Source organism: Diplotaxodon limnothrissa, linkage group LG20 (genome assembly GCF_057381915.1).
Source record: "Diplotaxodon limnothrissa isolate DT_005_m linkage group LG20, D_limnothrissa_male_GT1.1, whole genome shotgun sequence".
Taxonomy (NCBI): domain Eukaryota; kingdom Metazoa; phylum Chordata; class Actinopteri; order Cichliformes; family Cichlidae; genus Diplotaxodon; species Diplotaxodon limnothrissa.
Genome location: NC_140615.1, coordinates 6,851,310 through 6,865,797, shown reverse-complemented (window position 1 = coordinate 6,865,797; position 14,488 = coordinate 6,851,310). Strand labels below are relative to the sequence as shown.

Here is a 14,488-nt window from a genome sequence, read left to right as displayed (position 1 = left end):
CTGTTGTATTCTGACAAATCAACTGCTTGCAGGGATTGTTTTCTGCCTCCAGAATTGCCTTCTGTTGTAGCTACCACAAACCACCGGTACTGCTAAGGGATTATTTTAACTATGACTTTGACTGTGCTTAGACATTTCAAGTTGCTAATAAAAGAAACTTATTTATGTACTGTCATTTCTGATACAATTACCAAAAAAAATAAAGAAGTCTTTTGATTTAAGCCTTTCAACTATTACATCAGATTTTTAAAATTGCTTTTTTCTCAGTAACAATGCTGGAGATTTACAAACCTACCTACCTGTTGACAACACATGTAATACTTCGTCTTCTTCTTTTGGCCTTTAGGAGTCGCCAAAGTGGATCAGCTGCCCCCATCTCAGCCTATCTCTAGCATCTTCTTCTGCCACAACAGTCCTCTACATGTCCTCCTTCACAACATCCTCAAGTCTTTCTCTGCGATGGTCCTATTTTCCTCCTGTCTAGTAGCTCCATCTTCAGTATTCTTTGTCCAGCATGTCCAGTATCCCTCCTCTGCACATGTCCAAACCATACATCACATCAGGTCTCACTTCAATCTTGTAAACCTTCCCTTTCACTCTTGCTGCTATCCTTCAGACACAAATCGCTCTTTGCACTTGTCTTCATCCACTCCACCCTGCCTCCACCCTCTTCTTCATCTCTTTCGTACACTATCACTTCTTTCGAAGGCGTCCATTTTTTTCACTCTCCCTGTGTTTATACACCACTTTGCATTTAATCATTTGTTACTATTAATTTCTGTTTCCCTTTTAAAAGGGAGTTTGTCCGTCCCACTATTCCTTCACCAAGTTATTGCAATTTGGTGCCATATAAATAAAACTGAAGCAAATTGAATTGAGTCCACCTCCCTCCCTCTCATTCACATATATTCTGTCTTTCTACGTCTGACTTTAATTCCTGAACATACCTCCACCTCCACAAAGACTCCTGCCGGCTCTCGTCTGTTAACCTGTACCCACGTTTAATTTAGGTAACATTTTATGCCGTATGTTCTTCCAGACACAACCATTCCCATATATCCCAATACAGATATAGTACTACAGGTGCTGAATCCACTGAAAAGTTTTCCCTTTACTCTGCAGAACACAAGAGAGCACGACATCAAGTTTCTCCCTGATAGAATTGTGATTTTACGATCTGCTGTGTTGTTTTCTGATTACACTCCCCACTGTGTCATGGATGCCTTCCAAAAACTTTATATACCACTGAGCTACCTACTGTCTGGGGAGACAGAAACACATGGTCCTTCAATAAAAGATAATAGAAGTGACAATAAGATTTACCATCTTCATTCATCTTGTTCATTACCATCTTCAGGATACTGGAAAAAAGCCAAACCACAAACCCTCAAAGCCCACCAGGTATTCTGGAATAACGCTTATGTGAGGCAGCTGGTAATTCATTACATGTAATAGGATGCTACAGTGTAGTTGTGCTTCAGGGCTACTACTTATTCAGTCTTTGATAAGAGATATAAAACCTATTCCTTATAAGTTTCTCTGTGAAAGAAGCTTAAAGTAAAAACTCTGAAGAAGGGCTTCTATAACAAATACACCAGATGGACAATAAATCCAGTATAGAGGATGCTTACACAATAAAATAAAAATACTTCCATATAAATATATACTTTCATTCTCTGTGTGTGGTGCCTGAGATCAGTGTCACCATAGAAGCTCTTTTTTCTCTCAGACTGCAGTGGAAGGCGAAAATTGGTCTCTAAGGACAAAAGTAGCATTAATATACTGTAACTTTAAAAAGGTGTCGAGGTACGGTGAAGTAACTTTTTTGAATGCGTGGCCCCGTTGAGGTGTTATTAGCCACATAAATGTCAAGCAAGTGCCTTACCGTGGAGCTTTGATCCATGTCTGAACATGCTGCCTCCTTGCAGGAATCATAACAAATTAATGATTACACCACGTAGATGTGAGAGTGGGGCTCTTTACTGGGGCGAGAAGAGCTCACAGGGCAATGAGATCAATAATAGTCTATGAACAGCTCATGACCCTTCATTCCCTTTTAAGCTTCACTCCCTTGATAGGGTCTGTTGGCTTCCTATCATTACTTTGCATGCTGTTATCAATGTGGAGTCACCAAAACAGCGTGGTCATTAGATGTTTATACACATTTTACTTTTTTCCTTTGCGGGAACAAATATAGAGGAGGAAAAAAAATGACTGACTGGCTGAAAATTGCTGTCCCAACGAGCAAAGTTCCATCCAAATACAGCAAACGACATATAGAAAAGAGTGAATTTCACACTCCGCCTTCTATAGAGGCGAATTAGGCTCCATCACAGCTGAATAAGTATGATGGGAAAGCACAGTGAGAGGCTTTCTAGTAATCGTGCATGTCAGGAGAGATTTCTCTCAGGCAGAAAATATGGAGTTAAGAAGAAGAGTGAAGTGCAGATAAATGAGGTAGGCAAGGCTTGATGGATTCCAGAGGAGGATGACTGATCACTAATTGAGGAAGAGGCGCCCCTGTTGTGTCTTACTGCATGTCGCTGAGACAATGTAGGGCAAATTAGGTTTCTCTGAAGACATACAGGAGATATAAGGCGTGATGGAGTATAATGGAGGCAAATGAAATGAGGTGATTTAGACTGAAAGATGCAGAGGATGCAGCTCCTTAGGGGAGCTTGCAACCACTGGAGTGTAAAACGTTATAAGAACTTAGGCATTATGAGTGCCGACAAGTCAAACTTCTTATCATAGGCTGTAGAGATGTCAAATCCAACAGCGCAGGTAAAGTTTGACATGGAGGCCGATTTCACCAAGTTCACGCTATGTGAACATCGGAGGATGAGCCATGAATATGTCATCGAATGTGTACGCTTGTATGTGTATGGAGTGAATGTCAGAAAGTCAGGTTTATTTCTGTTGTCTCCAAAACAAATGTGGGATTCTGTCACAGTTTGAGGGGTTTTGTAATCCTCTTGTTAGCCATTTTTGGTTCCAAACACTGCTTCGGTTTCTAAAATGAACCAAACGCTGAGGGACCACTGATTGTTAAAAATGTTTTAAATTCTACCAGCTCCATTAAAATGATCAGTATCCATGAAAAAGAGGATTTATGAGGTTTAGTGGAATTAGATGTTAGCAGGAAATTAGCAACCTAGCTTCCACTTAAAGATAATATATAGTGTTTTTACTGAATAATTTCTAAAAAAAAAAAAAACCCAAAACAAAACAAAAAATACAAATCTGCTGTAACTTTGCAAGTAAACAAGGAAGAAAAAAATGAAATAGCAGCAAAATATGAAGAGCTAGGGAAGTTGGATTAGCTGACATATAATGATGTGCTACCTGGTGGCTAGCTACGTAGCTGTGATTATGCTAATGTGAACGCATTTGCACAGAGATGTTATGAGTTACCGGTCAATGACCATTGATGGTCCCTGATGGGCACAGCCAGATGCCATCACATAGCAGGAAGAAGACGCTGAAAATAAACCAAACCTCAGCCAAGAGAACATCTGAGATGATCCATCCACAACCAGAGTTAGGTGTGATGTATTACAAAGTAATCCCGTAGTGTAATCACAGCATATTTTTCAGTAATACAGTAATGTAATGTGATACTGTACTAAACTGAGTAATTACATTACATTTACAATTATGCCATTGCTTCCATTACAAAGGCTCTTCAGTTATAGAAAACTAACAAGCTCTTTTTACATCCTGCTAGCTTGTGCAACAATCAGCTGATTTCAGTTTGTGTGCCTGGAGGAGAAAAACAGTGGAGTGGCTACAGATTCTGTAATTCATTTTATTACATTACTTTTATTTTTATTGCATACAAGGATAAGAATGTGATGGTAAAGTGCCTTCTGTGCCTTCCTCTGTTGTCTGGGTATGGCTCTGTGCTCCATATCTATCCATTACTTCCTGAAGAGTCTTTTCTTGTGTGGCTTGTGTTTTCCTTTCCTCCTTTTGTTCTTTTTCCAGCCCTCATTAATGTCTGATTGAGTTCACCTGTTCCTGATTACCCTTCTCTCCCAGATGAGTATTCAGGCTGTGTACCTTCCTCTAGTCTTTTTCAGTTCACCAAAATGCCATTCTTCTGCCTAGTGTTTCCCTTTATGTTCCCACAATCTATCAGTGATTACCATAAAATATTATCAGTATCAAATACATGATCTGTAAGTATACCAGAGCATACTGACACCTGGCTTATGTCCTCCACATCAAAAAGTGTTTTGCTAAACAATAAATCTTTTTCTGGATGGTTTGCTCTAATTCCCATTCTGAAGATGCATGCTGCTGTCATTTCGAGCTCTGTTACATCCAAAACATTACAAATTATCCGCAAGAAGCAAGGTAAACAGAAGGCGCAAGTTTGTCAAAGCAATAACATCTAGTACCACTGAGCTTGTATCCTAGAAGTGTTTGAAAGGTGCCTTCAAGGGAGAATAGAAAACCCAGTAAACACATAGTACCCATCTGTGCTCATTGCACCAGTATGTGACTGTGTGTGTACGGGCATGCGGTTGAATTCTCAGTGGTAAACATAGCATGCAAAAGGATCAAGTAGTTTCATGGTGTAGTGCTGTACAGAACCATTACAGTAATCAGCCTGTGTTGAAGGGAATTGAAGGAACCGAACATGCAGCCTTTTCTGTTCGTGCTCCAGCAGGATTTGGAGTCGATTGTGTGATTATGTCTGGCCAAATGATAAGATAAGATAAGATAACTCTTTATTGTCATTGCACAGTCATACATAGTACAGTAGTACAATGAAATTGGAAAAAACTGTCCTACGTCGGCACTACATATAACACAACACGACACGATATGACACATCACAACGTAACAAACAACACAACACAGTATATTAACTTAGTATAAAAAAGAAGAATAAGTGTATGTGTATTGCACACTGTTATTATTGCACATTAATTATTATTGCACCTTGTTATAAATATAAATATTATTGTTATCGTTTTAAACATTGTTACCTCCCCCTAAAAAGTCCAGGGAGGTATCCAGTCAGGTCAGCTATTTACATTGATCAGGGCTATTGCCCTGTTGTAAAAGCTGTCCTTGAGTCTATTTGTTCGGGACCTCAGCAGCCTGAACCTCCTGCCAGACCGCAGCAGCTTAAACACCCGGTGTCCTGGGTGTGTGCAGTCCCGTAGGATGCTGCGTGCCCTCTTGAGACAGCGAGTGCTGTACAGGTCCTTCAGGGAGGGAAGAGGATGTCCAATGATTTTTTGGGCCATGTTGATGACCCTCTGGAGTGCCTTTCTGTGTGCTGTGGTGCAGCTGGAGAACCACACACCGATGCAATATGTCAGCACACTTTCAATGGAGCAGCGGTAGAAGACGGTCAGCAGCTCCTTCTTCAGGTCCATTTTTCTGAGGATTCTCAGAAAGTGGAGACGCTGTTGGGCCTTCTTTAAGACCGCAGAGGTGTTAGAGCTCCATTGGAGGTCTGTGTCTATGTGCACACCCAGAAACTTGAAACTGGAGACCCTTTCCACGCACTCCCCGTTGATGCTGACAGGCTGCAGCTCGGACTTCCTCCTTCTGAAGTCAACTACCAGTTCTTTTGTTTTGGTGGTATTGAGGTCCAGGTTGTTATCTGCACACCAATCTGACAGCCTCTGAACTTCAGCTCTGTATGCAGTCTCATCTCCCCCTGAGATGAGCCCCACCACAGTGGTATCATCTGCAAACTTGATGACTGTGTTGTCTGGGTGGGAACTAACACAGTCATGTGTGTACAGAGTGTACAGTAGGGGACTCAGTACACAGCCTTGTGGAGAGCCGGTGTTGAGGCTGAGGGCTGAGGAAAGATGAGGCCCCACTCTAACTCTCTGTACACGGTCTGAGAGGAAGTCTCTGATCCAGCGGCAGGTGGTGGAAGGAAGTCCAATTTCCAGCAGTTTATCTATTAGTCTGTCCGGGAGTATCGTATTGAAAGCAGAGCTAAAGTCAACAAAGAGCAGCCTGGCGTAACGGCCCTGCACTTCCAGGTGAGAGATGGTGGTGTGGAGCGTTGTAGCAATGGCATCTTCAGTTGATCTGTTAGCTCTGTATGCAAACTGGAGCGGGTCGAGTGTGGGTGGCAGGCAGGACATGATGTGACGTCGGACCAGTTTCTCAAAGCACTTCATTATAACAGGTGTTAGAGCAACTGGTCGGTAGTCGTTGAGGCTGCTAATGTTAGTACGCTTTGGCAGTGGGACAATTGTGGCTGACTTTAGGCACGGCGGGATGCAGGACTGGGACAGTGAAGTGTTGAAGATCTTAGTGAAGACCCCAGCCAGCTGGTCTGCACACTCTTTTAGGACCTTTGCGGTTACCCCATCTGGTCCGGTGGCCTTCCTGGGGTTCACTGCCCTCAGTGTGCGCCTCACCTCATATTCCTGCACTATGAGGCTTGGGCTGCTGCTGACTGATGTTTTTGCTGCTGCTGCCTCTGGTCCCTTCACCTCAAAGCGTGCGAAGAAGTGGTTCAGCTCCTCTGCAAGCTCCGCGTTACCCTCAGTCAACGTGGTATTGCCAGGTTTGTAGTTGGTTAAGTGCTGAACTCCCTGCCATACCTGTCGTGAGTTGTTGGTAGTGAAGTGGTCTTCGATCCTTCTCTTGTACGCTGCCTTGGCCTCTCTGATGCCTCTTTTCAACTGAGATCTGGCTGCACTGTACTGCATACCATCACTGGATCTAAAAGCGGCGTCACGTTGCTTCAGCAGGACCTGGACCTCTTTATGATGCCTTTTGCACCAGTTTTATTTGCCATTTTCATTCATTGTGATGTTTCTCAGTTTCACAGTGAATTGAGATATTAAAGAGCAGCACAACTGGGAGGGTGAAATGGAAATCACACATGTATATTGGGCATTACCCCTGGGATGTAACTTTAATACACATGTAACATGAATGGATAGGTCGAATCCACAATTGAATAGTTCTCTGTCTCTCTGTGTTAGCTTTGCAGCGGACTGGTAACTGTCCAGGGTGTACCCCACCTCTCGCCCTACATCTGCTACCCACACACAAAAAGCTCAAACTCAGCAGATTAGAAATAACTAATATGAACACAGTATCAGCTATTAATAAATAAAAACAAGATAATGTTTTTTATTCATTTGAGCATTGGGCCTTTTAGATGTTGTTTTCCTATTAGATCAGATCTTAGATGGAAGTATATGGTTCTAAATATTTTACTTAATGAAAACCTTATTTATTATTATGTGTGAATTTGTTCATATGTCTGTCCTGATTTTTGGGGCAGCACAGTGATGTGTTAATTATTTTTGTTACTTCAGGCAGAGCACAAAAGCTCATTATCGGTGTGTGTTTGAAAGGAGCAATAACAATGAATGGGGCCATTGTGCAGAAGTCGGCTTTCACTGCGTGTATGCATGCATATTTTATTTAACTTCTATGACTCTTCAGATTTGCCTATATGGAAGTATCTCACTATTTTGAAAACATGGAAAATAAATTTAGGTCTGAGCAGAAGGAACAGCCACTGTTAGCACGCTATGTACTAAGGACAAATTAAAGGAGAATGTAACATAAAGCAGTGCAGTAAGGTTTTAGGTCACCATGATATACCAGAAGAACTACAGTGTTCTTTGGCATTTACTATACAAATCTCTCTGTAAGGGATCAAATCCACTATTTCTAAAGATAATTTGGCATTTTATTCATAATAGTGCTAATAAAAGTGTTGGATTGAAAGTGTAATTGTGAAGATCATAGCATGTGATTCACATCATTTTCATATGCCTGGAACACACCACCTTCGCAAGGATAAAAATGTTTCCTCACAGAGCACCATAACAACTTGATTAGTGCTGATTAGTGACCTTTCGCTTCCTGGAAGAAAGTGGACCTAAACATGCTAGCAAATTACCGAGCTTGCAGCTCCTATCACTAAAGAAATCAAGTATTCATTTGCTATGCTGTTGGTGTACGTTACAAATCCACGCATCCACTTGTCAAGAACAGGGTGAAGCTTGACTCATATATTATATACTCCATATCGCCAAAAGTATTAATTCATCCACCCAGATGTTCCAATCACTTGCCATCAGTCGCGTTGAAATATTCCTCAATCGACTGTTAGTGTGTCCCTCAGATTAGCCTACAAACAGTGAGTAGAGATCTTCATGGAATGGGTTCCCATGGTCAAGCAGATGCATCCAAGCCTTACAACACCAAGCGCAATGCTAAGTGTCGGATGCAGTGGTCACTCAACTCTAGAGCAGTGGAGACGAGTTCTTTGTAGTGACAAATCACGCACAAAGCCAAATCCAAAAAGACATGAATGAGCGAGTTTGGTGTGGAAGAACTTGACTGGTCTACACAGAGTCCTCACCTCAACTCAATAGAAGACCTGCGGGATGTGGGAAGACTAAGTCAGGCATCCTTATCCAGCATCAGTCTCTGATCTCATAAATGCCCTTCTGGAAGAATAGTAAAAAATTCCCATGAACAAATCCCTAACCCTTGTAGAAAGCCTCCCCAAAAGAAACTGAAATTAAAACTGTTATAGCTGCAAAGGGTTCGCTGACATCCTCTTAAATCCTGTGGATTAAGAATGGGATATCACTCAAATTCGTATCTGTGCACTTTTGGAAAAATACTCTATATAAGCTATTGTCATTATGTTCAAGTAAACGTTAACAAATGTTCTTGCTGACAGTATGCTCAACATGTCACTTTAATCACTATTCATGCTGAAATACAAGCCAGCTGAGCGGTGTTTGTGGCTGAAGCTCCTGCCATCTGCGCCACAACAATGTATCCTCTTCCAAAGTCACTAAAGAGCTTTTCCCCCTTGCCACAATTTAATTCCTGCCTCAGAGCGTGATTTGATGTTAACTGTTTAATTGTACCGTGGCGTGCACCTGTGTGGCAGAACCTGCAATTATTGTTTCTTCACTCATTTATTCAGGATTTTCTTTTAATTTTCCTCCACCATCAGCAAGTTGTTTTAGCACTGTTGCTAAAGCTTGTTTTCAAGTACAATATGTGACATTACTTTAAATTAGCAAGGCGAACCTAATGCACCCACAGAAACATTTCCCCAGTTAGACACAGTATTAATGAAGTTCATCTGTAACTGTGTTTTGGGCTCAAAGAAAAGTACTTACACCTGTCTTTCGTGCATCTTTCCACAATTCAGTCTGTGCTCATTAGATTTATTGTCGCAACCAGAGACCAAATGCAAGCAGCAGACTTAAAATGTGATGGGTAGGTGGCAGTCAGGTCAGGTCGACATGGGATTGAGGAAAATTTGCACAGTCATTAGCAACACATCTGGAAAAACACATTTGCCAGACAACAGTCACTGCCTCCATCAAAATAGTTAAGAAAAATAAATGCTACAGCTCCTCCAGTGAGACGGTAATGTCCCCACGACTCATCACTTCTTTATCATAGTTATTACACCACAGGGATCTTCACTGACCCACTTACATCTCATCGTTCAAACTTTAAGCCCAATAACGTTTATTATGAGATTGCTTTTTTCTTTTTCCTTTTCTTTTTTGAGACATTTAAAGACTTCCATGTTAGTGGTCCAGTTAAATTACTTGACATGTACAACAGGATCAAAAGCCCTAATGCATCTTACGCGGCCCCGGTGTGTTATGCAAATAGAAGTGTTTTAATGAAGGCATCATGAATAATTCAGGAGTGGTGTTCCACAACAAATACACCACAGGAGCAAATTCTCAGGAAAAAAAAAAAAAGGATTGCTTTGGAAAAATAAAAAGTGAAGTATCTCTGGCTTTCGCTTCATATCCACAACTGCTCATCACTTTCTTATTAACAAATGTCAGCAAATGGAAGTAACTCATTTAACTGCTTTGTAAAGTGCAACAGATGCACTCGCTGCATCCACTCAATTTTTCACTCGCTGCCACCTGCCTTTTTGAGCATTAATTTAAAAAAAAATGAATGTAAGGGCAAAGCTTCAGACTCAATTTGTCTTTTCGCAGTGTTGCTTGTATAATACCAGAGTGTGATTACTGCCTGCAAAGCAAAGAAAAGAGGGACGCTCTCCAAGCGAACTGAATGATTATTAACAAGCTGCTGGCGTCCTAAATATAACACCAAAAACATCAACATTCAAACAAGAACAAATTTTTAAAAAAGACACGTTTGTTTTACCTGTGCTAGTTAACGGCTTGGCTTAGCTGGACAACACATGCTTCAACCATGTGACGTGGCTGTGTCACATGGTTCCAGCAGGCTATTGTGTACGGATTGTCTTTGATGCCAAGTTGTTGCCTTGACAGCCCTGAGCTAAGCAAGAAAGGTGAGAATTATTCTCCACCCACACAGCACTTAGAAGTCTCTTATCTAATACTCCAGCAGTAATCAAGATGAAATCCTTCTCTGGATCAAACTCAGGACATGTTGACCTAAAATGACCGGGGCCGCGTTCTTTAATTTCAAATTCTGCTTCGTCATGTTTCGTTGTTTTTTTTAATGTGTTTTCATTATCTAAACGACAGCCAGCGTGAGCATCATTTTCTGCATCTCCACCCACTGCCACTTCGCTGTCGCTCACAGTGATGCGGACGCACCGCAAATGAATATCTCAATGTCCACTATGACCTGTGCAGATGTCTCCGCCAAAGCGCCCCCCTGGTCAGTGACATAGCCAGGCTGACTTTGTAATCATATTACTAATGCATGTCTCATTAGTTTGTGGCTGAGTGTCTCTGCTTCCTCCTGCTCTTCTCATCCTCTCTCTCTCTCTCTCTCTCTCTCTCACACACACACACACACACACACACACACACACACACACAAAACCGCACACAACCATCTAGTCAATTGCTGGCTGGCATTTGAGAGTGTCTGGGCTTGCATCTAAAGCAGTTTACTGGGGAAATAATAGCCCTCTAAATGGATTCTCTGTATGCAGAATCATCCCATTCTATTTGAATTCTGGTGAGACAAATTAAATTTTGCCAGGTGAGTCTTGCACCATGTTGAGACGACCTGGGGAAGGCCATTACAGAAAATATTACGCTGTCATTTGTCATGAGCTGCCTATCTTAGCTACTTTTCTCCCCCTGCACTGTTGCTGAAAGATGCTTGAGTGAAAGTAATGTTGCCAAGGAACCTTCAACGCTCGCCCACCTTTCTTTACTTTTAACCATTTTCTCAAGCAAACCTCTCACAGATTGAACATGCAAACTTTTATGTGTTGCTTTAAATAGGTCCGACTGGATCTAATGCTGAGTTAACTCCTGATATTGATCCCATGGAAAAAGCTTTAAGTGCATTCCTTCAAAACAAAAAAGATCTTCCTTAAGAGCATCTTCAGAAACAACTGTCACTACTGCCCTTTCCATGAACCACACAGCGTTCTGTCATGGTCTCCGTGCCTGCCCGGTCGGCCCCACAAGGCTACAATTGCTGTTGCTGTTTTCTCCCTCTCTGCCTGGGCGGAGCTCACTGTGGGCTCCCGCCCTTGGCCCACACACACACCTGACAACACTCACCCATCATCACCGGGAGCACTATTTGAGGCTGGAACACAGATCCTCTCGTCGCTGGATGATTGTACCCCTAACGTTAGTGTTCTCACAGCTCTTGTGCTTCATATCCGTGACTTGTGATTAGTTGGTGACCTGCCTTCTCGTCTGCTTCAGATCCCCCCCCCCGGACCTGCGACCTCCCTGCTGCGGGAAAGTGTGTGAGTGTGAGAGAAGAAGACGTGAGCGAGTTACCCTGTGATTTCCCCCCCCGGAGTTTTGGATCCCTTCACTGTACATATATTGCACTGCACTGTAAATAAACCACACCTTGGAGATACCTTACCGCTCTGCGCTTGAATCCCTGTACCAGATCGTGACAGAATCATCCAGCCTCGGAAATGGATTCAGCAGACCCAGCGGTCTCGACTCCCACCCTCGCCACTTTGGCCGCGATGCTGGCACGCCACGAGCAGATGTTCATTCACCTTCGAGCAGAGCTCGCGAACCTCACACAGGCCGTGGCTCGGCTAACACCGCTACCGGCCGCTCCTCTGGTCGCCGCTCCTCCGTTGGAGGCGCCAGTTCCAGCTGTAAGTGTCGCGCCACCTGTTCACGTTGACAGATTCCTCCCTACTCCCAGGGCTTTCACGGGAGAGATTGATAAATGTGCTGGTTTTCTCACTCAGTGTGCCCTTCAGTTTCGCCAGCAACCGCAAACCTTTTCTACTGATGGTGCGAAAATCGCTTATATCGTCCAGTTACTCCAGGACCGTGCTCTAACCTGGGCTCAAGCTGCGCTTCAGGCGGAGCCGGACATCACCTTTTCTGACTTTCTTACTAAGTTTAAAGGTGTGTTTGACAGGAAAGCCACAACTGCCACCGCCGGCCAGCGCTTGCTTGCGCTTAAACAAGGTAAACGCAGCATGGCTGATTTTTCTATTGACTTTTCTACCTTGGCTGAACAGGCGAAATGGGGGGAAGAGGCCCTTAAAAGTGCATTGCTCACTAATATTAATGAGGAAATAAAGAATGAACTAATGCTCCGTGAACTGCCTTCCTCCCTGGATGCGCTTCTGGTTTTGTGTATGCGGGTGGACGATCAGGTGCGCGCACATCGGAGCGCACGCGTGCGTTCGGGGCATGCCCCGCTGGACTTTTGTGGGACCCCTACTGCAGCCCATGGGTCGTGTGACGCCGACACCGGGGATGGGGAAGAGCCCATGCAGCTTGGGCGCTCACGGCTGTCGCCCGCGGAGCGCCAGCGCCGTCTTGCCTCCGGTGAGTGCGTTTATTGCAGCCGTAAAGGCCACTCTGTCTCCTCCTGCCCAACGCTGGCAAAAGGGCGCGCTCACCAGTGATCGTGAGGGTGCTGGTGGGCGATCTGTCGAATGAAAGCCCTCTCCCCAGGCTTCTTTTGCCGGCTACTCTGCGTGTTCGGACTGTTTCTCATTCTCTCTCCGTTCTCATTGACTCTGGGGCTGAGCAGAACTTTATTGACACCTCACTCGCCGCCAAACTGAACATCGCCTTGGAGCCTCTGTCACGCCCCCTCCGCGTTCACGCACTGTCGGGCCAGCGCCTGCCTGACATCGCTCATGTTTCTGAATTCCTTTCATTATCTCTCTCTGGCAATCACGCAGAAAGGATTTGTTTTTTTTTCGTTTAAGGCTCCTCTCACTCCGCTGGTTCTGGGTCACCCCTGGCTTGTCCTCCACAACCCGCATATCGACTGGGAGAAGGGTGCCGTACTAGGTTGGAGTGTGGCCTGCCATATGAACTGCCTCCGGGCTGCGGCTTCCCCCGTTTCGCTCCCACCCACGGCCTCGCCGTCGGACGCCCCGGACCTCTCGATGGTTCCGCGGGTTTATCATGATCTGCGGGATGTTTTTTGTAAGGATCGGGCGCGGTCCCTTCCCCCGCACCGCCCGTACGATTGTGCCGTCGATCTTCTTCCTGGAGCTCCGCTGCCGTCTAGCCGCCTGTACAGCCTCTCCCGGCCTGAGAGGGATGCTATGGAGCGTTACATCTCGGAGTCGCTGGCGGCAGGGTTGATTCGCCCCTCCTCTTCCCCTGTCGCGGCTGGGGTTTTTTTCGTGGATAAGAAGGATGGTTCGCTGCGGCCGTGTATTGACTTTCGGGGCCTTAATCAGATCACTGTTAAGAACAAATACCCTTTGCCGTTGCTTTCCTCCGCCTTTGAACTGCTTCAAGGCATGACTGTCTTTACCAAGCTGGATCTGCGCAACGCTTACCACCTGGTGCGCATCAGGGAGGGGGATGAGTGGAAGACCGCGTTCAATACGCATCGGGGCCACTTTGAGTATCTCGTGATGCCGTTTGGGCTGACTAACGCCCCCGCAGTGTTTCAGGCGATGGTTAATGATGTCCTTCGTGATTTTGTTAACCGTTGTGTATTTGTGTACTTGGATGACATCTTGATCTTTTCTAAGACACTCGAGGAGCACAAGGTCCATGTCCGGCAGGTCCTGCTACGCCTTCTGGAGAACCGGCTCTTTGTGAAGGGGGAGAAGTGCGATTTCCACGTGGCGTCAGTGAGTTTTCTGGGCCACATTATCGAGAAGGGGGACTTGCGGACTGATCCGGAGAAAGTGCGGGCTGTGGTGGAATGGCCTACTCCTCCTGATCGCCGCCAAGTGCAACGTTTTTTGGGATTCGCCAACTTTTACAGACAGTTCATTCGTGATTTCAGCAGAATCGCTCTCCCTCTCACTAAACTCACCTCTCCCAAGGTTCCCTTCCAGTGGGATTCTGCCGCTCAGCGAGCCTTCGCCCTGCTCAAGGACAGGTTCACCACCGCTCCCATACTCCGGCAACCGGACCTTACACGGCACTTCGTTGTGGAAGTGGACGCGTCGGACTCCGGGGTTGGGGCAGTTCTGTCTCAACAGATGGACGGTAAGCTGCACCCGTGTGCCTTTTATTCTCGCCGTCTCTCCCCAGCAGAGTGTAACTATGACATCGGGGACCGGGAGCTT

At 44.7% G+C, this 14,488-nt stretch overlaps 1 protein-coding gene across 1 annotated transcript in view; it reads right to left on the bottom strand.

The window, feature by feature from the left end:
• Positions 1 to 6,695, bottom strand: part of cntn3a.1 (contactin 3a, tandem duplicate 1) — a 136,435-nt gene extending 129,740 nt beyond the window's left edge. The window contains exon 1 of the mRNA XM_085344978.1: positions 6,088 to 6,695. Within this exon, the coding sequence (XP_085201104.1) occupies positions 6,088 to 6,695 (608 nt within the window). The remainder of the gene's footprint in view (positions 1 to 6,087) is intronic.
• Positions 6,696 to 14,488: the final 7,793 nt, after the last annotated feature.